The 26,356-nt window shown below is 40.8% G+C and overlaps 2 protein-coding genes across 4 annotated transcripts in view; one reads left to right on the forward strand and one right to left on the reverse strand.

Annotated features, from left to right (window-relative positions):
* The window catches only part of LOC117480806 (low affinity immunoglobulin gamma Fc region receptor II-like), a 67,947-nt gene that overhangs the window by 25,036 nt on the left and 16,555 nt on the right, over positions 1-26,356 (reverse strand). The window contains exons 1-5 of one of the 3 annotated variants that reach the window (XM_034128286.1): positions 2,961-3,238; positions 2,741-2,836; positions 2,517-2,552; positions 1,293-1,547; positions 52-294 (exon numbers count right to left, since the gene is read on the reverse strand). In XM_034128286.1, the coding sequence (XP_033984177.1) occupies positions 52-294; positions 1,293-1,547; positions 2,517-2,552; positions 2,741-2,765 (559 nt within the window). In that variant the 5' untranslated portion in view covers positions 2,766-2,836; positions 2,961-3,238. Of the gene's footprint in view, positions 1-51; positions 295-1,292; positions 1,548-2,516; positions 2,553-2,736; positions 2,837-2,960; positions 3,239-26,356 lie in introns of those variants that run through there. The other 2 variants (XM_034128287.1, XM_034128285.1) reach the window with 2 other exon arrangements.
* On the forward strand, positions 21,710-25,296 carry LOC117480823 (coxsackievirus and adenovirus receptor-like). The gene is made up of 3 exons (XM_034128309.1): positions 21,710-22,041; positions 23,457-23,786; positions 23,986-25,296. Exons 1-3 carry the CDS (start codon positions 21,972-21,974, stop codon positions 24,174-24,176), a joined length of 591 nt encoding a protein of 196 aa, XP_033984200.1. The 5' UTR covers positions 21,710-21,971; the 3' UTR covers positions 24,177-25,296.

The following is a 26,356-nucleotide window of genomic DNA, read 5'->3' on the forward strand; positions in this document are numbered from 1 at the left end:
GCTATGCTACAGAAATACAATGAGTCCTGAAACCAAAGGAAAGCTCCTCACCTGAGACAGACAGCCAGCTCTCTGGAGACTCTCCTTCATTCTGGACTCTACACTTGTAGAGGCCTTCATCAGACCTGTTAACATGGTGGAGGGTCATGTGACCATCAGACTCAGTCCTGATGGAGACGCCATCTTTGTAGAAATCAGCAGAGGGGGGGTCGGCCATCTTTGTTCTACAGGTCAGAGTGACGTCATCTCCCTCCATCACAGGGAGGACAGGACTCTGCAGGATCACTGATCCACCTGAACACAGAGACAGATGGAGAATAACTTACACATGGCAGAGATTATTAATAAACCCACTACCTGCAAAGTGTGGCTGTTGTGTAGCTAACTGAAAAGCTAACGTTAGCATGCTGAAGTCTGAAACGTCCAATAAGTAGAACAATGGACTTTAATCACATTAAAATACACTTGACAGAAATAACGTAACAAACCTCAACAGTTAGCTTAGCATAAGTAGATACTTTCCTCGTTTCTGAACTTCATAAACTCTGAAACTCTCCGTACAGACCTTCACTAATGATTAGTAAAACTCGTATTTAAAAAAAAGTGCTTTTAATAATAATATCTATAATTATTAATAATTAATAACTAGGAAAATAGGAGGGATGTTTAAGCCGTTCCACATGGTTTAAAGACTTTATTATATATATTAGTCCTGTAGGAAGAACGATCATTTATCATGATACCATCCAAAACTAACTCTATATTTCTGACCCACTAGACTAAGATTTAAGAAAAGAACCTTTCTCTTCATGTTTCTTCCATGAATCACGTCTGCATTTTCTTTCATATTGTGTTAAAAGATGAGATTTAATTGATATCAATGTTTTTTCCTTTCTGTTCATTTCAGCTTCTGCAGTTGAAATAGGAGAAGACGTCACACACATCAAATGATCACAAAACCTGCAACAACCAATCAGACCAAGGTAATGATTGGTCCTCAGGGACTGTGTGTATGTTTTATTGTTCTTATATTCATGTGAGGACCGACTGGAGTCTTTAAATTATGATAATATAGAAGAAAATAAAATGTATAAAATATGTGTTTACCAGCCCCTAAAGTATGAGTCTGTACTGAGGAGTATTTTAGTGGATGATAGTGTGTGTGAGAATGTGTGTTTTGCACCCTGTGGTTAGCACAAGCTAGCAGCTCTGAGGTCGTCCAGCTTCCTCTTTCTGATGAACTTCTTAAATTATTTTTAGTATTGATGAGGAAACAGAGAGGCTGATCTTACCAGAGACGGTGATGGTGATGGTGTTACTGGTGGATCCCTCTGGGGACTCACACCAGTACACTCCACTGTCCACAGGGTCAGAGGAGCTGATGTTACAGGAGGAACCAGCAGGTGTTCCCCAGTCTTCACACTCAGCTCTGTTCTCATAGCTCGTGCTTCTCCTCACAGTCCATCCATCAGAGGCGTCCTCACATCTCAGAGAGACACGTTCATCTCTAAATACCTGAGATCTGCTGGGAGTCACCGTCAGACGAGCTGCAGGGAGTTATTGGATTCTGAGTCAAACTTAAAAAATAAAACCCGTCCCAGAATAAAGTTCTCCAGAGCTTCTTTTTACTGGTTACGCAGCAAGCTCTCTTTCTCTCAGGAAACTTTGCCTGCTCCAAGTAAACCCTCATTACGGTAATAAGGGATGCACAACTAATGGACATGTTATCAACATCACAATGTGGACTCATGCTATATTCAAACTGCAGTGAGCGCCATGTCTGGTTAGGTTTAGTGAACTCTTTATCCTGAGGGAAAATAATACTTGCAGTTCACATCAGGGGCCGAACACATAACAATACAGATAATAAAACATTGTATTTAAAGAGTTATTTTAAAGGTACTCGTGCCCCATCTCTTACGTGTCCAAGTCCACTGTTGTCAATGTACTTGTGTTTAGTTCAGATCACAACAGGCCCTACAGCTGAACCCAGAGTCAAAAGGAATTCACCTTTTCCACTTTTCAAACAGAGACAGAACATCTCCAAAAAGACAGATGATGATTTCATCAGGAAGTTCCTCTTATATCCAGACGAACAACAGAAAGAGTTGCTTTGAAAGGAACGTCTTGCTACTCATAAAGCGTGGTAGGATTGGATCCTCTGATGTGTAAAGAGTTCTTAAATGTGGTATAGTTGAGGGTCTCATGAAGTGAAGGAGCGTCTTGATGCTATGAAGCAGCTGTGGCAGCAGATACTGGAAGAACCACTCACATGTATTCATAGATCTGTGAGCTTTACTGACTGCAGGCGTTCAGGCGTCAGAGTGTTCAGAGGCAGTGGTTTCATCACGTTAACAAACACTCAAACAGGATCAAATATTCAACTCAATATAGTTTAGTGAGCAGAAATAAATGTAGCCTTTAAAGCATTCTTTGAAAAAGAGAATGTCTCTGTGTCTTTGAGAAAGAGAACCAGCAGCAAAGTGTTTCCTCCTGAGAATCTAAAGGTTACTGACCTGCGTTTGTTGAGCAGCAGAACAGGGAGCTCAGCACTGGAGATCAAACACAACACTTGATCACATTACTAACAAACACATGGACCGAAACCCCTTATCCCCCGGGACACATCAAGTATTTTGATTCTAACATTCAAACCTGTTTGTTCTCAAACTTTTATTTACCATAACCCTTTATCCCTCTTTCATATCTTGAAGTATTAAATGTGTTCAGGCTTACTCACGGAGCAGGAGAGACGTGTCCTTCATTCTTCCTCTTGGTGCAATGAGATCAACTCTTCTTCTTCTTTTTCTTCTTCTTCTTCTTCTTCTGGTGCATGCTGGGAGATTTTGGAGTGTGAGAGAAACAGAAGAGTGAGACTTTTGCGTTATATTTTCCGTTTATTTTTGTGTAATGGGTGTTAATTTAATATAGTTTATCGGTGGTAGTTTGATTTGCTTTACTTTTCGTGCTTTTTGGTGGTGTTTGTGGGGTGTTTTGTTTGTGGGCTTCTCCTGCCGGTGTCTCTCCGGCCGGCGTCTGACCCCATGGTAAATGGGGAGTTTGCCAAACTCACGCGGAAGCACGGCATTAAAATCTCAGCCGGCTTCCCATGCACTGAGGAGGAGATCGGGCTGGCTGTGGGAGAGAAGGTCGGGCACAGCAGCATTAAGTCCCGGGCGCGGATGAACAGCGCGGTGGTGATCTTTCTGGATCAGGTGGAGAAAGTGAACCGCGTCATCGAGACAGGCATCACGGTGAGAGAAATGTGTGTAAAGGTACAGCCGCTGATGCTGCCCGCAACCAAAGTGGTACTTTCTAATGTCCCTCCCTTCATAACTGATGAGTTCCTCAGAACTGCCCATACACGGGAAACTTGTTTCTCCAGTGAAAAATATGCTGTCTGGATGTAAGTCTCAGTTACTGAAACACGTAGTGTCTCACCGCAGACAAGTTTATATGATACTGATCAATCGGAATGCGGAGCTTAACCTCCGTTTTTACATTAAAGTAGATGATTATGACTATGTGATTTTTGCAACATCATCAGTTATGAAGTGTTTTGGTTGCGGGGAGGAGGGGCACACCGTGAATGCCTGTCCGAGGCGCGGGGATCCGGCTCCGCCTGGTCCGGATGACCCGCAGGCTGGGCCGTCCAACGCGCCAGCGGCGGGGCCGTCCACTGCTGCGCCGGGACCACCCGCGGCTGCGCCGGGACCACCGGCTGTGCCAGGGCCGTCCGTTGCGCCGGAACCGCCCGTGGCTGCGCCGAGGCGGACTGCCGCGCCAGCCGCCGATGCGCCGGTTGTACAACGCGGCCGCTGCGGTTGTGGGGGGCCCCCCTCCGGAGGCGGCCGCTGCTGCTGACAGCAACGCTGCTCCTGAGCAGTCGGCGGTGGCGCGCGATGTGACGTCTCGGGCGCGGAGCGGGCGAGGGCGCGGTACACAGCGCGTTTCTGCTGCTCTGCCCGGCTTGCGGTGCGGTGGTTTTGCACAGGGTGTGGGTGATTATGTCCAGGAAAATGAGGTGGTGGTTTTGTGTGAAGCAGAAGAAAAGGGGGATGGGAAAAAAAAAGATAAAAAAACAAATACAAATGGTGAAAAAAGCCCTGAAATATTCAATGAACCACGAAGGTGATTTGGCAAAAGAAAATGTAGAGACAGGTGAAGTCAGTAAAACACAGGAGGAGGATAGGGAAACACAGATGGAAGAAACGGGAGAGGAGAAGAACACATGGGGTGAGCAGGTGGAGGTTGAGATGGAGGAAGAGGAGGTGGAGGAAGAGGAGGTGGAGGAAGAGGAGGTGGCAGCAGAAATGATAGATAAAAGAAAGACTGCTAAACGCAGGAGAAATAAAAAGGATGTATGAACCGTTGCAAAAAGCAGTAAAGTAGTGAGTGAGGGAAAGGAAGGAAGAGAGCAAGGACAGACGGAGAGAGTTGGGATGATTGTGTGTCTGACAGCAGCGATGAGCCAGGTTTTTAGAGCAGTAGTCAACAAAAAAAAATGTACTCAGCTGAAATGATAAAAAATGACCTGGTGCAGACAAAAAACCAACATAACGTTATCATAGAAGAATATTTCCCAGATGTGGCCGTTTTCTGTGCCTCAGCTCCACATGAACAGAAAGAGCAGTCTGTCTTGGATGAGCTGGAAGTTTATAGACTAAAAATAATTGTAACTAAAGTAAGGAAGCAAATGGGCAGCGGTGATTTAAAAAACCTCAATGTGTGTGTTTAATTTATTTGTTTTTAGTTTTGCTTTTAATATCTCACTCCTAATGGATACTTTCAGAGTGGGAAGTTTAAATGTAAATGGAGCCAGAGAGGAAAGAAAGAGGGCTTTCATATTTCAGACTGCAGAAATCAAACATGTCGATGTCCTTTTTTACAAGAGACGCACAGCAACGTTTTTAATGAGACGGACTGGAAAGGGGAGTGGGAGGGGGAAGTCATTTTAAGCCACAACACCTCTCTCAGTGGGGGAGTGGGCTTCCTCCTCTCCAAGTCTTTCAGTCCTGTCTCACTGGAGGTCGAGCATTTTATCAACGGGAGGTTGCTTTTAATAAAAACCTTTTTACAGCTGTTTTTATAAATGTGTATGCTCCAACACACGGTGCAGAGAGGAAGCTGTTTTTACTCAAAGTTCATGATGTTTTAAACGGTTGTGCCACGGAGGACTTTTTATTCTTGGGTGGGGATTTTAATTGTACAGAAAATGCATCTTTAGATCGCCACCATGCAGAGCCGCACCCAGCATCCCAGCATGCTCTGAGGCAGCTGGTCCACTCCCACGGCCTGGTGGATGTATGGAGGAGGATGCACGCAGACAACAGGCAGTACACCTGGTCCCACATCAGAGAGAATCTCATCAGCTATACACTAGATCGTTTTTATTGTTTTAAGCATAATTTTAACACTTTTAAAATGTGCAGTATATCACCTGCTGGTTTTATGGATCACTCTTTGCTTTTATGTAATGTTTTTATTAGAAATGTTTTACCCAGAAGTGCATATTGGCATTTTAACTCGGTTTTAACATTTGATAAACATTTTAAAGAGGCCCTTATTTATTTCTGGAGTGTTTTTAGGCAGAGGAAGGGAGATTTGAGCAGTCTTAGGCAGTGGTGGGACCATGGTAAAACTGAGATAAGAATGCTCTGCCAACAGCACACCCTCAATGTCACACAAGACATCATCAGATCTATGAAAGACCTGGAGAGTGATATAGTGGAACTAGAAACAATAAGTGAGACAGACCCTTTCCCGGAGATCTACCTGAGCCCAGGGCTCGGAGAACTGACCGGCCCCCTGCTCAAGGTCGCAAACAAAGAAAGAATGACTATCCACAAAGCTGACAAGAAAACACTTTACATGAACATTGTAAAGACGACCAACACAAACGTGCTGAAGGACAGGGCCTCCACTGTGTGGACCAGACTGGGTGCAGGAGGCGGACCAGGCCCACAGTGGAGGGTTTTATACAAACCTCCCATTAAAAAACGTACTGCCGACCTCCAGTGGAGAATTTGACACAGTGCCATCGCCTGTAATTCTTTTATCTCCATTATTAATCCTGCTGTTTTTAACAAGTGTCCATGTTGTGGTTTTAGAGAGACAGTTTTCCATGTGTTTACAGAGTGCAAGAGACTCACAGGGTTTTTTAGACTTTTTAGTACAGCTTTTACCCAGAGTGTTTTTATCATGGGGGCTCCATACAAGAAGACAAGCTAGGAAAAGTGGCAGCTCCTGAAGTACCTCTCTGGCGAAGCAAAAATGTCCATTTATGTAAGCAGGAGAAACAGGGTTGAAAATAAGAAAGGGGAAGAGGCAAAAGCGATCTGGCTGTGCAACATCAGAGCCAGACTCTGAGCATCGTTTTTATAAACACATTGGGGACTTGGACGCTTTTAAACAGCGTTGGTGCTATGATGATATTGTGTGTTCTGTTGTGGATGAAGATTTGCACTTTGCACAGTTTTTTAAGACATAGGTTTTAATGTATTTTAAGTGATTCGTTTTTTTATTGCACAATGAAGCACTTTATTTGAAGAATGTATAATTGATCGTATGTAAATAAAGTGTTTTTGCAAAAGTCAAAAGTCTTCTTCTTCTTCTGTCCGAGCAGTAAAACCACTTCCTGTTCCTGCTTTGAGGAGATAGCCTAATGTTAGCTTTTACTTCAGAAATCATAAAGTGGTGTTAATAAAGTATGATTTTATCTTTTACGAAACTTTTTTTTCATATGGAATGCAGTTGGAGGTCAACCAATCACAGAGCTTGAGGCAAAGCAGAACAATAGCTGAGGATTCTGGGTAGTGTAGTGTCTTCGGCCATCCTAAACTCTGAACACATAATTTGTTTCTCTGAATCGAAGGGGAAAATTACAAAAGCATTGTACACAATTGAAACCAATCAATGTTGTGTAATTAACAAGGATAATCTGGTGTTTCTGAGTTGATGAGTAGTGCAGATATCACTGTAAATAAAATCAATGGACAGTAAGGAGAATACTTACTTCCGGGTGTAAAATGCTCTGTTATCCAATGGGAATGGACGCTCAGCTCTTTGGGTCCGTAATACAATAAAGGGTACTTAATCAAATAGGAATATAATTATCTTTTAAATAACGTTAACTAAAGGGAACAATCTCTTTGACACAGCTGAAGCTCTGGCCTTCCTTAAAAACTAACTAATTTAATAAAAATCACAGTTGTATTACACACAATGCACTGTTTTTTGAGAACAAACATTGGTGAATAATGCACCATAATACATTCTGACGAAAAATAAAAATGATTATGAATACAAATAAAATAAAAGAAGCCTCCCGTGAGTTACTACAAGCTATAAAGTAGATTTTAAAAACGTTTTATAGAATAAAAGCTCACTGCTGGACGTTGTAGAAATGCGTGTGTGCACCACGACAAAGGAGCCTCATTCACTTTACATTGGGGTTGTTTGCGTGGTGCAGACACGTAAATGTAGCAAAGTTCGTGACTCCACCACGCACTGCGGTGTTAAGGAGTCGTGGTGGAGTCACGCATTCTGGTGAGACCAGGTTGGTCCAGGGAGATGCTGCCTTCAGGGAACTGTCATTGGACACAATTTTGTAAAAGAGAATTTCAAAACAAACTTCTTGAGAGGTGAATCGATTAACCACGTGTCAATAAACTCTGTCCGAGGCTAAAAAAGCATTCTTTCCTTCTTTTTTTTTGCTCGATCAAGAACAGACAGTGGGTGTTTCTCAAAGTCGAGGACACTTCTTTGGTACGACAAGTCTTCAGAGTCAGGTCCTTCAGAGGCTAGGCAAGAATCCTTCCTGGCATTCGGAAAACGAAGAGTGGAACAGGCGAGCAAGTGTGCAGGTGTGCGTCATATGAGAGGCCCCGCCTTAAATTGAGCGCGATTTGTTTGAAGACTCGTAACTGATTTGCGAAGATCGAAGATGTACTTGAGTAACTGTATTTTGTAAAAGGATCATCTCTCCAGGACAGAACCACTAAACTAACATAAAACGTTCTCCTTCTGTTTGCACCCTTGAAAAAGTCCTGGAGGATAAGCAGCCATAAGAAAATCATAAAATCACCAATCAATAATAACATGTGTATTCATATCATACTTGATGTCTGCAAACCTTTTTTACACATATTGATGCACATTGTAGCATAAACCACACATATCAACAAAAGAGGCAAAGTCAAAACAAGGTTAATTTAAATTATTTATTGAGGTGCAAAACGCTCTAAGGTCTCATTCACTCCTAATAGTCCGCTTCTCTGGTGCGCACCAGACGACAGTTTGTTCCATTGTTTCATTTTTCAGAAGGTTCGGTTTGCGTTCACACGGGCAAAAGTCAAACGGACTATAAACTTTAAACACAAGTCACATTTTCTACGCCACTGTACCTACTTACATTTAAATGTGTACTGCTTCGCTTCAGCCATTTTCCACCAAAGATTTGGGAAATTGGTCCGTGCGCAAAGCATTGTGGGGATTTTAAGACCGCGGAGGATACACATGGGCAGCCTCGAAATCTCTCGCTACGAAGTACGCCGGGCTCAGTAGAATTCCAAGGAGCCTGGACATTGGAATAGTCCTTCGGCGGGACTCGATGACGTAGCATCCTTGAAATAGTGGCTCTGGAGCATCCTTCCTTGACATTGAGAAACACCCAGTAACTAACTTCATGTACTGAAATACTTCTGTACTTGAGAGAACTAGTATGTGTTTGTACTAACCACAGACTGTCTTTTTCTGTCTGTTTGACATCATTATGAGTGTGCTGGAGCAGCTACATGTTAGCTTAGCATACACTTATGCAACAGTATTGAGAAACAGTGATGATGCCAACTACCTTTTTATTCATAGATTATTGTTAAATAGTGTAATTATAAGAGACCCCTTATTTTGTGGTATTTTCAATTGAATTCAGCTTTTTTATTATTATGTAGGCAGTGTTTATATTTTGGAAGTATTCAGATGCTTGACTTGAGTAAAAGTACCAATACATTATTGTCAAAATACTTCAGTACAAGTAAAAGTCCTGCATTCAAGATCTTACTTAAGTCAGAGTACAAAGTATTATCAGCAAAAGGTACTTAAAGGTGGGGTAGGTAAGTTTGAGAAACCGGCTCGAGATACACTTTTTGTTATATTCCATGGAATGCTCTTAACATCCCGATAGCAATGAATATCTGAAGTGCTTTGACAAAAAATCCATAAACAAAAATCATCTGTGGAAGCTGTAGTACTGTAAAAAGCACGACCAATCATCTGAGCCGGCCCGGCTAAAATAACTGGATGGCCTACCTGCCTGTCAGCCTTCCATCTGTGCACAAACTTATCTCGTGCCCTCATTGGTCATGTGCGCGTTCGTGTGTGTTGGAGGAGGGGCTCTGGAAGGAAGTAGCAGATTTCTTCCGGCTGTGTATTTTCAAATTCTAGCGATCTCGAGCCGGTTTCTCCAAAATTACCTACCCCACCTTTAAGTGACGCAAAGTGCAGGTAGATCAACTGGTTAATACCTGCTCGTTAATTGACTCACACCTTGATCTTCTGTTCCAGAGCTACAGGTAAACGTCTTCCATGGTGACCAGCAGGCTGGGATTGGTCAGAGAGAGCCTCCGTAGCTCCGACCTTCTCCTGCATCAGCCAATCAGAGAGCTGCAGGTGGACTCGGACTGGAATATGTGTGTGTGATTTGTTGATAAATCGTGATCTTCTCGCTCCCAGGAAAGAAACTTAAAATAACGAGACTAATGGAGTCTCTGAAAAGGTTCAAATGGGTAGTTTAATTAAGTAACGTGGTTGAAGAACAAGCATGGGTAATGGAGAGACAAAGCCGGTGTTGTCTTCAGGGAGGCTGCAGCGAAGGAAAGGGACTGAGTTATCTTCCGTCCTGCCTTTTTATCCACGTCTCGTTGTCCCCCGCTGTGAAGATAGCGGGACCGCCCTTCTCATCTTGTGGGTTCGATATCGCGAGAGCACAGATGATTTCGACATTGGTATTCTCTGCCTATTTCCTTAAGCATTCTCTCCTCCTTATCTCTGTCATGACTTTCTATTTAATACCTTATAAACAGCTGTAATCGTTAGTTTAGAAGTCCTAGAAACACTTTTACGACACAGTTCTCATTTACGGTAGTTCCCTCTGACGTCATAGCTACTCACGTAATGTGTAAACACTCCATGATCAACTGTTCCTTCATTTAATATTCAGCAGTAATAATATCTTAACGTCTATCGATGTAGTGTTAAAGTCCGTACGATTTGGTGTGTAACACTCCAAGTCATTTTAACTTTACATTCAGAAAACGTAATATTTAGTCACATGCTAACCGGATAAAGGATTTTCAGAATAAAAGCTTGGCATTGATTTCCTGAGAACTTCCGGGTTTTTTCCACAATAAAACAGCTTTAAACTGACGATATATTTTAGACTGAATTATGCTGTTTAACATTGATTTTAATTTCTAACAATCCCTCCTTTCACACCTTTTAAGGTGTGAACACAATACTAAAAGTAATGAGTTCTTCATCTGACTGCTTTTAAACTGACGGTATGTTTTAGACTAAATCATGCCATAAAACATTGAATTTAATTTCTAACAATCCCTCCTTTCACACCTTTTAAGGTGTGAACACAATACTGAAATCAATGAGTTCTTCATCTGAACTTTGCATAGTACATAACTCATATAAAAAACATACTATCAAAATGGAATGGTTCAAATAACCGTCATCAAAAATACAAACAATACATTGGTTGGTCTTCTGGTGTAAAAGTTTTCCCTTGTGCATAACTTTTAACATTCAATATCACTTTTTAAAATAGCAGCAACTTGTGGTATTAGAACATTTCTTACTCCCTCCTTTCACAGAAACCGTTCCCATACCACATTCAGTGTTAAGGCACTTGTTTTACAAACTATAAAAACACACTATTTAAAAATCGCATCACTAATAACAGTATAAAACATAAAAGTTAGAAACCTTTTTGGAATAGTGCAAAGTAATACCACTTTGTAGCTGGTTCTTCATTCTAATGATTTCATCATTTGACATATCACATGATTTGGACATTCTTTGAACAATCTCATCATTTATCATCCATATCATTTAACATCATTTACACACTGTCATCACTTTCATCAATATCTGTATATGGGTTGGGTCGTCTTGTTCTGCTAGCAATTGAAACTGTTCCCTTATGAGAAATGTACCCTCCCCCCTTTCATACTTTTTAAAGTATGAAAATAATATGTTCTCTAGAAAAGGCTGTGGTGATCAATCGGTACGTTAGGGTGCGGGTACATGGAATGCAACTACAACATCTAACACTCCCCTGGGCACCCCTATGCTATCCTTGTACACTGTGGAGCCTAAACTCCCTCCTTTGACTGGTCTCTTAGCCCTACTGGTTTTGGGGTGTTTCGCCATGTTGATTAACTGCCCCACTGTCATTGGTACTGCATATAAAACATCACTGGCTGTACAAGTGCACAAGTCCCAGTCCAATCCTGTGGCAAGACTGCGTACAAGGTTTTAGTTCCATGATACCATCAAACATCTACTCTGGGATACGGCATTTCAGACAGTCATTTCTGGGAGAAGATTTTGGTCAGTTACAACAATTGGAGAATTTCATCACTTATGGTTCCTACTTCAGTACCTTTGGGTGGTCCGTTCTAATGCAGTGATAAAGTTCCTTAAATGGTGTGAAAACCGGTGGAATATCAATAACTCATTATACTAATTTATCTTCAATTCTAATCTACTTAAAGAACTATGCTAACCCCTTTAACAGTGTGTGGAACCTTGGGCGTCCGAGCATGTAACAGTTACTCCCTCCTCTAGCAAGGATTTTAAAAACAGTAGTTATTTCATCCATGGTTTGTAGTTCAATTTAGGAATTTTCACTTATGGCGGATATGTTTCTACTTTAAATAACATCTCTAAATTTCAGGTCATCCCTGATTAAATGGATGACCATCAGGAGGTGGTGGCGCTTGTCTTTTAAACTCATAATTTGGTGCCGTGCGCTCCCTGTGAAGCTACAAGTACGATTTAAAACAACTGCTGGGTGGGTTGAGTGACCCCTTCTCCCTAAACGATATGGGTTGTCAAAAATATGCATCATTGCAATGAGTGATCCAAGGCCCCGCATGTATTACTCCCAATTATATTGCTTTTTCCAAAATTAAATTTGCAATCGCTCTTTGCCCAGTGTCCTTTAAAACTCTACATCTTGGACAAACAAATGTTATTTCCACCTTAACAGTTCTCCTATGGTAATAACTATGCTACAATGGCGAAAACAATACTTTAGATTTGGATACTATATTTGGCTTGGTATTAGCTCTCCCTTTAACATTGTCCAACTAACACAGATTTGTCTGCTCTTATAGAGTGGTCACTAAAACTATCCCTTTAGCTGTAGATCAATATTGTAACACATTAGATCTCTACCAAATTCACCCATGAATAAAATCTCTTAGGGAATAATTCGTTTCCATGATGGAAAGATTGAAAAAAGATGTTCTACTCTGTACTCCTAAGTCCCAAAACACTCACTGCTTAGTGTAGTGTGGTGAATATTTCCATCATGTCTACACCTTTATCTCACAGTACCTTCAGTGTGTTTTAGGATTATTTCCTCATTTTACTTTAACAGTTTCCTCTTTATTACTATTTTAATTTACCAATTTATTAATTCATGGCTAATAAATCTTTTTGTCTTTACGTATTCATCAAGTCAATTCAAGTTTGTGAATAAGTGTGTTTATGTATAAACTCACTCACTCCCGTTTTCCTTTTCTCCTCCTCTTGTTGTCTCAAGCCACGACCCCCTCACATTCTGTTAGACCATGCCAACTCCTCTGGTTCCGTCTTCTCCTCAGGCTCTGTCTTCTCCTCAGTCCATCAGCTCTTAAATCCTTTCTCTGGTACTCTTTTCAGTGGCCCAACTGCTTTGCATTTCATCTCCTTCTTTATAGTCTCTTCGCTGTTGTATGGAGGGCGTATTCTGCTTTCATGTCCCACACTCTGCTCTTGTGCCAAATCTCGTGGCTCAGCTTGGAACTTCATGTCCTGGGTTAGGGACTGATGAGAGTATGCCTCTTTATGTCAGCATGCTGTTCTGGTTCTGGATGCCTCAGGTGGAGATGGTTCTGGATGGAGTCTTGTCGTTGTTGGTTCAGCTCTGGTTCTCTGTCTGTTCGATGGAGAAGGAGGACGAGTCTCCTGTAGTGAGGTCTTTTGTCTGATAGGGGTCGTAGCAGTCTGACAGGCAGAGAGAGAGAGTCCAGGTCTCGGGACGCATTACCTATAGAAATTCTAACACACTGAGGTAAAGTAAATCTAACCTTCTCCACTCTATCTTCTAATCATACTATCTGTTTTAAATGTTAAATGCCATCTAAACACAATTAATGTCTACTAATAAATGTACTATATCTCTAAACATTGTTTTTTCTCCCACTGTAACACATCTACTCCAAATAACTCTTTCAGGAAACCATTTTCTTCTATAAATTGAAATACTTACATGTTTCAAGCACCACATGTTTCACACACTATAAAAGGACGTCTCCATATATTCTCCAATATTTTAAATCTCACTATTACTTAGCAATAGTAACTTTTGTGACTGGATACATCTGTGCACAGTCGCCACAATCTGTTGGGGAATTTTGTTCACAGAGTTTGTACATACAGTTGTCCTCGTGGGTTAGTACCCTGTTTCTACTGTAATAACTTTTCAATAATTGTGCTCAGGTCACCAGTCGGTTGTCCATAGTCTTAACGGGGGTGTTTCTGGTACAGACTAAAACATGGATCCAGTGTATTTGGAGATTCCCCTAAATTGTAAATCCCCATCACTTAAATATTCCGATCACTTAAACCCATCTCATCATTTGATACAAGAACTGCATATAGGGGGGGTGAATCATCTTGATTGTAACCTCCTCATCTTTGGGAACGAGTATTTCTAACTCCTCCTCTTGTTGCTCAACTGATCTTTTGGCTCTGGGGATAAGTGAAAGTCTCTGAAACACAGCTGGTGTTTTGTTAGTGATGTGGGCATTTTCTATGAGTGAACTAATGGATCCATGTCTTTCATAATATCGTACTCCCCATCCAACCAGAAAGGTGCCAAGTGTAATGAGCACAATCAACAATGCTATTCTGACTCTTATCACTAGGGGACCCCACAATTGCTTTGGCTTTGTTCTTGACATTTTATCCATGGTTGTGTCAGTTATAAAATGTAAATGAGTACAAAAATAACGTATACGAAAATAGAAACAAAACGTTGGACTCTTTTTCAGGTGAAAAACAAAATAGGTTTTCACTTTAGTGTACAATCTATAAAAATCTAAAGACAATTCGTCTCTTGAGCTGTTGATCTTAAATCGTATTTCTATTTATTGTTTTGTTCCAGCTCTGCCAAATCAGTCCTAGCTTCCAATAACTTTTCTGGAAGTTGCCAGTGAAGGGTGACAATGTGTGAGGTGGTGTCAATTTGCTCCTTTTTCTTTACCTTTAAACCGGAGCGCGTGTGAAGTTCTTTACAACTTGTCACGGTTCCGACCACCGGGGATCAGCCCACTGTGTTTTGGGAACTTTCACCCTCACCCAATCACCTGGCCGAACAGGAGTCTCTTCTGATGTCTCGTCTGGTATCTGTGCAGTCTTTCCTAGCCTGTGTAGACAAAAACTTGGAAAATATTACTCAGAGCTCTGACATATTCATCCACTTCTATTTGTCTAATATCTAAAACTGGACCACTCCCTCCTTGGAGGAGGCCCAAGCTTTGGTATACCTTTTGTTGTTATGCGACCTATTGTTGACAACATGTTATTATTTATCAACTACAACGTTACCGAAATCCATTATCTGACTAATCATGACCTTCCCTCCTTTGAGCATAAAATGCTCAATTAATATCGCAATGATTACTCTATTATGAATAGGACATGGAAAACCCATAACGTCGTAGCAAACACATAAATCCTCTGTGTACCCACAAGCCGTACAAAGATGTTGTGTGATGTATCGTCTTCCAATGGTATAAATGCACATTGACTAAAAATCTGCCATCAGCACAAAAATATAGTTTACTTCTTGTTAGTTCAATAATGGCTTTTGTCATGGTACTATGTATCAGTGTTACTGCGAAAAAACCACACTGGTGTTGCTAATACGTCTTAATAGCTCTAGTATTAGAGATTGGCTGACACTGTTAAACAAACAAATCATGACAAAATAATATGTCTTTAAACTAGTGGGAAATACGAACTACTCTCACAGAGGGTTGCACGCAGAAGAACATGAAGGGCTGATGTCCCTCGCTTAAAAATAGATATTGCTTTATGCACTACTTTATAAATCAACAAATTCACTTGAACATAAATAAATGAAGACTGATTCTTGAAACTGTTGTAAAAAACCCTACAACTTCTTCATCCAAGCTCAGTGTTATGTTATTTAGTTGGCAGCTCATGCCTTAAATCAGAAACTTCAGACCTATTATAAAAATGTGTTTATGAGAGAATGTAATCTGACTCCATATATACCTCAACTTAATAAATGAAGTTCCCCTTTAAACACAGCCCCGATCTTCTGACGGGGTCTATCTATGTACTGGCTGGTAAATGTTGTGCCAGTTTCTGTCACTCTGTCACTGTTCTCCCGCTAACAGTCACTCTCTAGTTCTGCTGGGTTCTTGTTGACTTCTTCACTGGTTTGAGACAAGCGATCTTATTGAAACACCTCCCTTTGTAGCCAGACTTCACCACAGCAGAATCGAGTTTCTGTTTTTTGGTCTTAGCAGCTGCACATCAGGTGTAGCCTGTACTGCCCCTTGAACTGCAGTCGATTTAAACAGGAGGACTTGGTAAGGACCCTCCGTCTTGGGCGAGGACTAGGCTTTCATCTTCATCTTTTGGGCGAAAACCATTGTCTTGACCTCTCTAGCTGTGTGGGCACAATAGTTTTCTGTGTGGGGGAACAACATCACTCGTAATCTCTTTCCTTCTCATAATTACAAAAATAGTCTGCTAAATGTTCTACTATGTTTTAATCTTCTTATACTAATCTGTGGATGATTTATATTTAAATGCAATATGCTACTCACTATTGTTAAATAACATTCAACACATTCATGTTTGGAAATACTATTCCTCTTTGCCATCCCTGAGACCCCCTGCCTCTGTTATAGTCATGGAAACCTCCCCTGGGGTAACTGTGTGGAGGGCCGTTGTTTGGTGCAATGTTCTGCGGACACTCTCTGGACCAATGTGTCAGCTGACCACATTTGAAGCATCCTTCACTTTGGGAACCTCTTGCTGTTGATTGAAAACGTCCTCCTCCTCTGCCCCTTCGTTGTATGGGAGGTTATACCTGTGTTTGCGGCTGTACTTGGGTAGGAAGATACACAGGTGCTTGCTGTTGATGGAGTTGTGTGGGACATTCATTGGACCAATGTGACGTCTGACCACATGTGTAGCAGCCACCATTCTGGAAACATCTTCCTCTGAAACTTCCTCCTCCGCTTTGTTGGTTCTGCATTTGATTCTCTGGTTCTTCCTGAGTTTGAACTGTTGGAGGTGTTCGCCCTGCCTTCTCTGCTAGTATGGCCATCTGCTTTGTCGATTTCTTGTTTTTATTAGCTTCGGCCTCTTTCTCAGCTACTTGCATCTTCAAAAGTCTTAGTTTTAGTGCTTTCATCACTTCGTCATTTTCCGTCTGTGTTGCCTGGTATGTCATGTCGTGGTGAATGAGATGTTGTCTCCATTCTTCAATGGGTTTAATGTATAATCCCACCTTGCCTTCCAGGCATGCCTGCACAGATTGGGGAAGGGCTTTAATGACCGTATTCTTCCACAACATCACGACAGCCGGAGAAGCGTCATGTCGTTCTCCAGTGCTGTCCTCCCACACTCCTTCACATCTCTTCAAGAAGGCATGCATGTCTTCCTCCGTTCCTTTTTTCAGGCTGGTGAGGGCATGTCAACTGTATGCTGTCGGGTAGATGTGACGAATAGCAGCCCAATAGCTCGACCTGATTTTGTTGAATGAAATGTCATCTGGAGAGTTGGCGCATTTGGCCTCGAAATCTACTGCTCTTGCCTTTAGTCTTCCTTCTATCCGTCCTAGCAGTGCCCTCATGTCTCCCAAGCACAGGTCGTCTTGGACAGTGTACTTCTCCAGATCATTCACCCACTTCTGACCTCCTTTGGTGAGTGGAGGTAGCTTGGACACTAATGTTTCCATGTCCCTGTGAGTCCATGGTTGGTATTGAAATCCTCCTTCTCCAGCTGCTATCACCGGTAACATGTGGATTGTGCAGTTCTTGAGTCTTCCAGCTATAGCTACTGTTGTAGCGTCTTGAGATCTGTCTTCCTCTCTTCTTTTGAGTTCCTCCTTCAGCTGGTTAACTTCACCAGATAGCATCCTTACTTCATACTCCAAGTCTTTGACACGTGTAGCTGTGGGGAGTCCATCCAACTCCAATACTTCTCCTATAGGGGCTTGGTGAAAAGGGTTGTTCTCTGATATGTTGGAAAAAGACACTTCAGTTAGACTTGGATTCTGCTCTTGAGTTTGGATAACTGGAGCCTCTTCTGTTATTCCTGCTGTGTCTTCCTTCACTGGCCGATTTGCCGCTTCTAACACATGTATGCTGTTTGTCAATCCCTGGCTGGCATATTTCAGATGGAGCAGCAGACTTGTAACTGTCGTTTTTCTTTTTTCAGCTTTGTTCATAGCGCTTTTTTCAGGTCCATGCCAAAAGGGGTGTCTGGTGTGGATCCATGCTTCTTGCTGGTCTAAGTATCTCTCATTCTCATAAGCAACTACAGCTTTTCTATGGGCTTTTGTTGGGCCAGGTTGATCATCTGCTGGAATCAATCCTCTCGTCTGCCATTGATCAAACAATTCCTGTATCTGTTTCCAGTTCTTTTGTCTGTCTGATGCATGTGTTGTGGCATCTGATCTGACATGTACCTTTGCCTTGATGTCTGCAGTTGACCCTGGCTCTGCGGGTGCTCCTAACTTAGTGTATTTTGGCGACATATTTCTTAAGTAGTTGGATATAGTTATTAAATGTATCACTGATGAATCACTAATCTACTGAATAGTACCTTCGCTCCTGATAACAAATATCCTATGTCATCCGAACCTAACTTCAATATCTGGGATTTTTTTTTTTTTTTTTTTTTTGATAAACCTTGTACAGTGGCTTGGCTTTGAAATATGCAAATAGAAATCTCGTAAAAATCTAGCTTTACTGTGTATAGTGTATTCCAAAGTGCATGAAATTATACTAATGTCATAAACTATGTTTTTACTTCAATTGTGTGGTGTTTAGATATTCTACAGTCTAGGTTGAAAGACTTATGTAAGGTTTCTTATCTTAATATCAGGAACCACCTGTGATTCTATCTATGTGTGATGAAGTACGTGTTCATCTATAATACTTGCATAATTATAAATAATTGGTGTTGTATTTATACGTTTGTCCTTTTACCCCTATTTCTTGTGCAACAATTCTGTACAACCAGCAGAGTGCGCTGTTGTAATTTTTCAGCTTTTTTCCACCCTTTTACATTTTTCTAAAAACGGACTTCTTTTTAACAAGAAGCTAATTTTCTTAAAAAACTACTTTTGATATGGGAAAGAAATTCACTTTATGATTAAACAGTCAAACTTAAACCAGCGAATACACTTGCAATCACAATTTTTAGGATTAATGGACAAAGCATAAAACAGCCATCAGCACACACAATTTTTAGGATTAATCGACAAAGCATAAAACAGCCAAACCACATCGCACAGTATAAGCATAAGCAGGTAAAACTCCTTTGCAAGGACTAATATTTCAAAACTCAGATTTGAGCTTTTTAGAAAATACAATAATCTTTTTCTTCAAAAACCAAACTCCAACGGTATAGATAACCTGATTCAGCAAAATGGAATATCTAATTCCAACTTTGACTCAAGAAGAATGATTTTTTCTACACACTATGGAGGTCATGAATATTGAATTAGCCTCATGTGAGTGAAACTGAATGGATTTCAAAAAGACAACAACTGGTCCTCTGAATTAGCATTTCACAGAATGGCGACTGCCATGTCATTGTTTGTCAACATGAGGTCAAAACAAGATGGCAACTGATTTCAAATGCTGACCTGCAGAACAAAGAGTTTTTTGCAAGAAGAATGGCTGTCTCTGATGCGTTGAAATCCTGGAGGTGTTGATCTCAACAAGGAGACCTCATTCCAGGCTAAACTTCAGAGCAGTATAACAGCACGACACTCTCAATATGCTATACAATTTAAACAAGTTAATACAAAATAGTTAGAGACCATCAAAACTATTTAGCCTATGGTCGTCTGGGCAACTCTCACGCTATTGTGCGACCAAATGGGAAGCCAGTCAAACACTATCAGAAGAATATCGTCTATCTAACGCATGAATTCCGCATTTCTTTCCGTAATGCACACGCAATGATTAGAGAGTATACTTCCGACTTCCACAGACTCTTATCACCAATTAAACAAGAGACCATTTCACTTATTTGGGACAATGAAACAAGACGATTCCATCTGATCTTGAGACTAAAAACGAGACGATGCCATCAACTCTCTTTAACAAGAAGATTCCATCTTTAACTTGCTAATAACAACGAGAAAAGATACCATCTATTTCTCTGTCAAGAAGATACCATCTGTCTTGAGAATATACAAAACGACAAGAGTCCATCTATAAGTCGTCAAACACAATATAATAAAGTAGTTGGATATAGTCCTTAAATGTATCAAAGATGAATCACTAATCTACTGAATAGTACCTTCGCTCCTGATAACAAATATCCTATGTCATCCGAACTTAACTTCAATATCTGGGATTTTTTTTAAATTTTTAAATTTTTATTTTATTTAATTTTAATTTTTTATTTTATTTATTTTTTAAAGATTATATAAATACCGGCTTAAAAGCACATTAATATATCCGGCTTGGAAAACACACACATTATAATCATGCAGTTGGTTTAAAAAACATACAGTTGGTTAATGAATCAAAGAAAGGAAAATAGACTTACCCTTGCTTGGTATAAAACAACGCCACGTGGTTTGGTTTAAATTTAGATATTTAACATTACATTAACAGCTGTTCTCAGGATGTCCTGCTCGCCTCAAAACACACAAATCTAAATGGTTCTAAATAAGCTATTGAAGAATTTGATATAACTGGCTTCTTCTTACCGTTTGTGTATGGGCCCTTTGTGTGTCTTTTGGTTCGCAAAATCTCCGTCGAAACTAGCGGTTTCTCTCCCAGTGTCGAGATCACATGTCTGGGGTCACCAAATGTTGATAAATCGTGATCTTCTCGCTCCCAGGAAAGAAACTTAAAATAACGAGACTAATGGAGTCTCTGAAAAGGTTCAAATGGGTAGTTTAATTAAGTAACGTGGTTGAAGAACAAGCATGGGTAATGGAGAGACAAAGCCGGTGTTGTCTTCAGGGAGGCTGCAGCGAAGGGAAGAGACTGAGTTATCTTCCGTCCTGCCTTTTTATCCACGTCTCGTTGTCCCCCGCTGTGAAGATAGCGGGACCGCCCTTCTCATCTTGTGGGTTCGATATCGCGAGAGCACAGATGATTTCGACATTGGTATTCTCTGCCTATTTCCTTAAGCATTCTCTCCTCCTTATCTCTGTCATGACTTTCTATTTAATACCTTATAAACAGCTGTAATCGTTAGTTTAGAAGTCCTAGAAACACTTTTACGACACAGTTCTCATTTACGGTAGTTCCCTCTGACGTCATAGCTACTCACGTAATGTGTAAACACTCCATGATCAACTGTTCCTTCATTTAATATTCAGCAGTAATAATATCTTAACGTCTATCGATGTAGTGTTAAAGTCCGTACGATTTGGTGTGTAACACTCCAAGTCATTTTAACTTTACATTCAGAAAACGTAATATTTAGTCACATGCTAACCGGATAAAGGATTTTCAGAATAAAAGCTTGGCATTGATTTCCTGAGAACTTCCGGGTTTTTTCCACAATAAAACAGCTTTAAACTGACGATATATTTTAGACTGAATTATGCTGTTTAACATTGATTTTAATTTCTAACAGATTCAAAGGTTTTATCATCATAGCAGCTACAGTGTAGAAATGGCAATGAAATTCTTCTGACCTGAGCTCCTCCAACAATGCAACATGTATAATAAAATACAAAATAGTGCAAGAAGTCTATATCCATGTAAATAGAATATGATATGTACAAGAACAGAATGTTAAATTATATATTGTAAATTAAAAGGTAGGGTAGGTACGTTTCAGAAACCGGCTCGAGATACACTTGTTATATTCCATGGAATGCTCTTAACATCCCGATAGCAATGAATATCTGAAGTGCTTTGACAAAAAATCCATAAAGAAATCTCATCTGTGGAAGCTGTAGTACTGTAAAAAGCAAAGTACTGTAGTACTGTAAAAAGCACAACCAATCACCCGGGTAAAATAACTGGATGGCCTACCTGCCTGTCAGCCTTCCATCTGTGCACAAACTTATCTCGTGCCCTCATTGGTCATGTGCGCGTTCGTGTGTGTTGGAGGAGGGGCTCTGTGAGGAAGTGGCAGATTTCTTGCAGCTGTGTATTTTCAAATTCTAGCGCACTCGAGCTGGTTTCTCCAAAATTACCTACCCCACCTTTAATATATGGGGAAATATATTTTCTTTGCGTAAGGGCAGTGTCCGTGTGGCCCGTTACTCCAGAGTTCTTAACGCGGATCTCTTTAAACTCCCATGACGCAGTTAGCAGAGATCTAATGCGGAAGCTGGTTTGATAAACGGCACATGTGACCTCCCTTCTCTCCCTCTCTCCCGCCCTGCTCTTCCTCCCTCTAGCTGCCGTTAACAAGGAAACGTGTGCAGACTCACTCGCTCCGCCATGGCGGCTCTAACATCTGCCCAACATGTCTTCATGTTCCTGTGGATTATTGGCTCTGTGGCTGCAGAAGGTGAAGTGTGTGTGTGTGTGTGTGCGCGCGCGTGCGTGTGTGCGTGTGTGTGTGTGTCTCAGAGCCAGGATTCAGCTGTGTCATGTACTTGAGTAATATACTCAAGGACTAATATACTATAATGACTTTGTATACTGCAGGGTAGCTTGTGGATTTACTCCAGGTGGAACTAAAGTCTGATTTAACACTTGATTATATTTCACATCATTCATCCACATCTGTAAAGTAACTAAAGGTATTAAATACATGTAGTGGAGGAAAAGTACAAAGTAGCTTAAGTAAATACTCAAGTAAAGTATGAGTACCTCTAAATTGTACTTAAGTACAGCATTTGAGTAAATGTACTTAGTTACTTTACACCTCTGAGCATTGAATGTTATGTCATGTCCAGAGGTAAATACATATTTGTAATCAAGTTGTTGTACTATATATTACTACTGTTTTGTATACTGTTGGGTCTATATATAATAACAAGTATTTGATTTCTATTTCACAGTATTTCATTTTAGAGCTTATTCAAATGTACATAATTTAATTATTCTTGCATTATAATTATTTAGTTAGTTACAGTATTTATGATATGAACTAATATCTTAAACAGAAAACAGAGTTTCGTTAGGCACTATTTTCTTGGTGGAAGCAAGATCCCTCCGCCTGAACAAAAGCAGACTCTTTGCAGCTGGAATTGTTTCATAACCACTTTCTGTTTTATTGTTCCTAAAACTTTATGATGTTTATTATTTATTGTTCAAAGCGATGAGTTCTTGTAAAGAGTTGTTTGTTTTTGTTGTAACCTGAGAACCTTAGATGTTATCTTTTATTTTCTGCGAGAGGAAACTGCGCCCCTCCAAAACACTGCTGATGTCATTTGAGACGGAGAGTTGTGATTGGCTGAAACTGAACAAATACAAACTGACTCCCTGCTCGCTCCAGCCAATGGAGGCCAAGAGTCTTTCTCATTTCTAAATAGAGCCCTCCTCCAGCAGAGCTCTGACCCTCTGCTGTAACACCGACGTGCAGCCGCCTGGCAGGGGCTCAGTCAGTAGGGGCTGGGAGCCATAGGGTCGCCGGTTCAAGTCCCTGAACAGACCTTAATATGGAGTGTGGACTGCTACTTGGAGAGGTCCCAGTTCACCTCCTGCCCTGCCGTGGTGCCTTGAGCAAGGCACCGGACACCCCCCCCATGTGCATGGCTGTTTTCCCTTTGTCGGACGAATAAAGGAATTAAACTTCAAATGAACTACATGTGATAGTCCTGCATTCAACATCTTAAGTTAAAGAACAAAGTATGTGAAGTATATCAGACTTTAAAGTTTAAGAGCTGTGCCGTTTCAAACAGGAAGTAGAAATGTGCAGGTTGAGCTGATCACCGTTAAAGAAATGCTGCTGACTTTTGACTTTCTGTTTTTCTGTAGATTTAGAGGTGACGGCAGAGCCTGGAGAAGACGTCACTCTTCAGTGTCACAGTCACACAGATGCTGCTGTCACAAAGTTGGTGTGGAGCAGATCTGAGCTGAAGGATGTTAACGTCTTCTTCTTCAGGAATAACAGGCCGTATGATAGCTTCCAGGATCCACGTTATCGTGGTCGTGTTGAGCTGAAAGATCCAGAGATGAAGAACGGAGACGCTTCTGTTGTCCTGACGAAGTTCAACGTCAGCGACACGGGAACGTACCAGTGTCGGGTTACAACTTCCAACATGCCAACAAAACTGGTGAACTCCGTCCATCTGAGCGTCTCTGAAGGTGAGTTGGTGTTTCTCCTGAAGAGTTCCTCCATTGAGATGTTTAAAGATGATGTTGATGCTCTGTGATCGGTAGATAATGTCTGACATGAGACTGGAGAGGAAACAGATTCTGTTCTTCATCACCTTCATGATCAGCTGTTCTCCAACATGAGGGGGGGTCCCGTCATTTCCTCACTGCTCTCTGTTTCTGTCCTCAGGTCCCCCGAAGGAAGATTTGGAGGAAGAATTGAATAAACGGCACAGAAGAAACGTTGGGTTGGGAGTTGGTTTGGGACTGGGTTGTCCTCTTGTTGGTGTTGCTGGTTATGCTATTAAACGTTTTGCTTTTCCAAAACCTAAAAGGGATCCTTTGCCGAGTCCAGATGAGTGTGATGCTTTTAAAGAGTGAAGCACTCATCAACCACGCACCTCTAACACCCGACTGTCCTCCATCAACTGCTTCTGAACAAATAACAACTCCAAAGAGACCGTTCTGAGTATTTATGGTTTATATATTGGACTCAGGGAAAAGTACTGAAAATACATGTTACCATAGTAACTGCACTTAAAACACATGTTGTTTGATTAAAAGTACTGTTACTATGAATACATTGTATTTAAGTTGAAGTACTATGACTTATTATTAAGTACACCAATATACTTAAATACATGTTCTTTAGGTGAATGTACTCGCCCCCCCCCATCGAGTCTCAGTCGGCTGTGAAGAGGTCTGCGCTTCGTAACTCATTTCACGTGTGCTTTGTTTTATCGCAGAAACGTCGTCTGCTTCAGGTTTATGTATTTGCAGATAATTATTCCAGTATATACTTAATACTTCCTTTCTGAATCTGTGGATGTCCTGAATAAGACTTTAAAAGGTTTATTTATTTTCTAAGTAGATTTACATGAAATGTGAAACAGTTTTGATTGTTAAACTTTAAATTAAGAACTTCTTTCAGATTGCTAAAGAAGAGATCAGAAACTAAAAGTAGCCGATTCAATGATGAATGATTTGATTTGAATGAATGCATCCCGATAACGAATCAATAACAAACTGCACTTCCCTTTGAGAACATACCGAACATGAATGTGCCTAAATCTTTCAATGTTAAGCTTGCTTTGCTCTGTGTCAGGTATTTGTAAGAAAAGTACATGTTACATCTGGACACTGAAGTTCTTATTTTATATATAATTAGTTCTTGTGTTTATTGTATATTGTGCACATGTGTTCTTTGTGCTGAGCATTAGCTGCTAATGCTAACAGACCAAAGCCTCAGAGTTAAGAAATATAATAAAGCTTGTGACGTAGAAAATGATTTAAAGACATTTTATTTAAGCCAAAGTACTGTTACGTTAAAAAAAGTATTTTAATCAAAGATCTGTTACTTTAAAACATTTTATAAAAGTGGGAAAGAATGACAGATTGTTAAAGAAAACATTTGTACTGAAAGTTATAAAATGTGAAATGTACTTCATCTCGGTAACACAGAATGATTTGTCAAGCTATAATAAACAATCTTTAAAACCAGTCTGATGGTGAGCGTGTTTTTTTTATCTTGAAATGTGTAATTATAACATCCCCATGGCAACGAGGACCATCCCCATGGCAACGAGGACACGTGGAGTTCCTCAGGGAAGCGTTCTGGGTCTTTTGCTGTTTCTGTTTCAGAACTGATGCTCCGTGGTCACAGCAGACATGACATCATCATAGTCATCATCCAATAGCTGCTCAGCGTGGGTGGGCGGGGTCATCGTCACGGAGACAGACAGGTCATTTACTGGTGTCAGAAAGAAAATGTGTTTAGAGTTCTGGTGGATATGAAATCCCTTTAGATGAACGAACTGAGAGAAGTTATCTGGTTCCTCTGCAGTCAGCATGTCGTTGTGTCCCTGGGCAATAATGTCCTCAGTATTGAAAGTATGTAAGTTGCTTTGGATAAAAGTGTCTAAAAGGTGACATGTGATGCAATGTGACATGTGATGCTGAACTTAGCTGAAAATGCAGAAAGGTAAAGTGACTTGAATGAAAATGGTTAAAGCCCAAATGCATTGCACTGCTTTGCTAAAAAACCTTTTAGGAAAAGAGAGAGGGTTTTGTTTTCTGACACTTAGGAGCTGGAAAAGCGCCGGTTTTTCCTGTTCACACCGCAGCGGCGGCGCGTCATAGCTCCGGAATGCGGTTCACTTCCAGCTCCAAAAAATCTTACGTCGAGGCGTGCAGGAAACCTTACTTTGACCATCCGTTCGCTGTTATTGATCATTGTGGAGATACATGGGCTGTACAGGTTGTCATGTCCAACTATCACAAGTAGAACCATAATGAAAAATACGCCGGTAAAATGTGCCTGTAGAAAACGGCTTAGCAAGTAGTCAGTTTAGCTTCGGTTGCTATGCTAACATCACCCATGTTATACCAGAGAAACTTTCATAACAGCGTTGTGATGCCAAACAGCGTCAATTCAGACTGACACACATTCACTTAAGGGGAACTGGGGATATGTATCAGCTGCTTGTGTGACAGTCAGACAGTGAATACTTTAGAGCCGTGTGAGCTAACCCGGAGCTAACGGGAGAATAAACTCCCGTGGA

This window comes from Trematomus bernacchii, unplaced genomic scaffold (assembly GCF_902827165.1).
Source record: "Trematomus bernacchii unplaced genomic scaffold, fTreBer1.1, whole genome shotgun sequence".
NCBI lineage: Eukaryota > Metazoa > Chordata > Actinopteri > Perciformes > Nototheniidae > Trematomus > Trematomus bernacchii.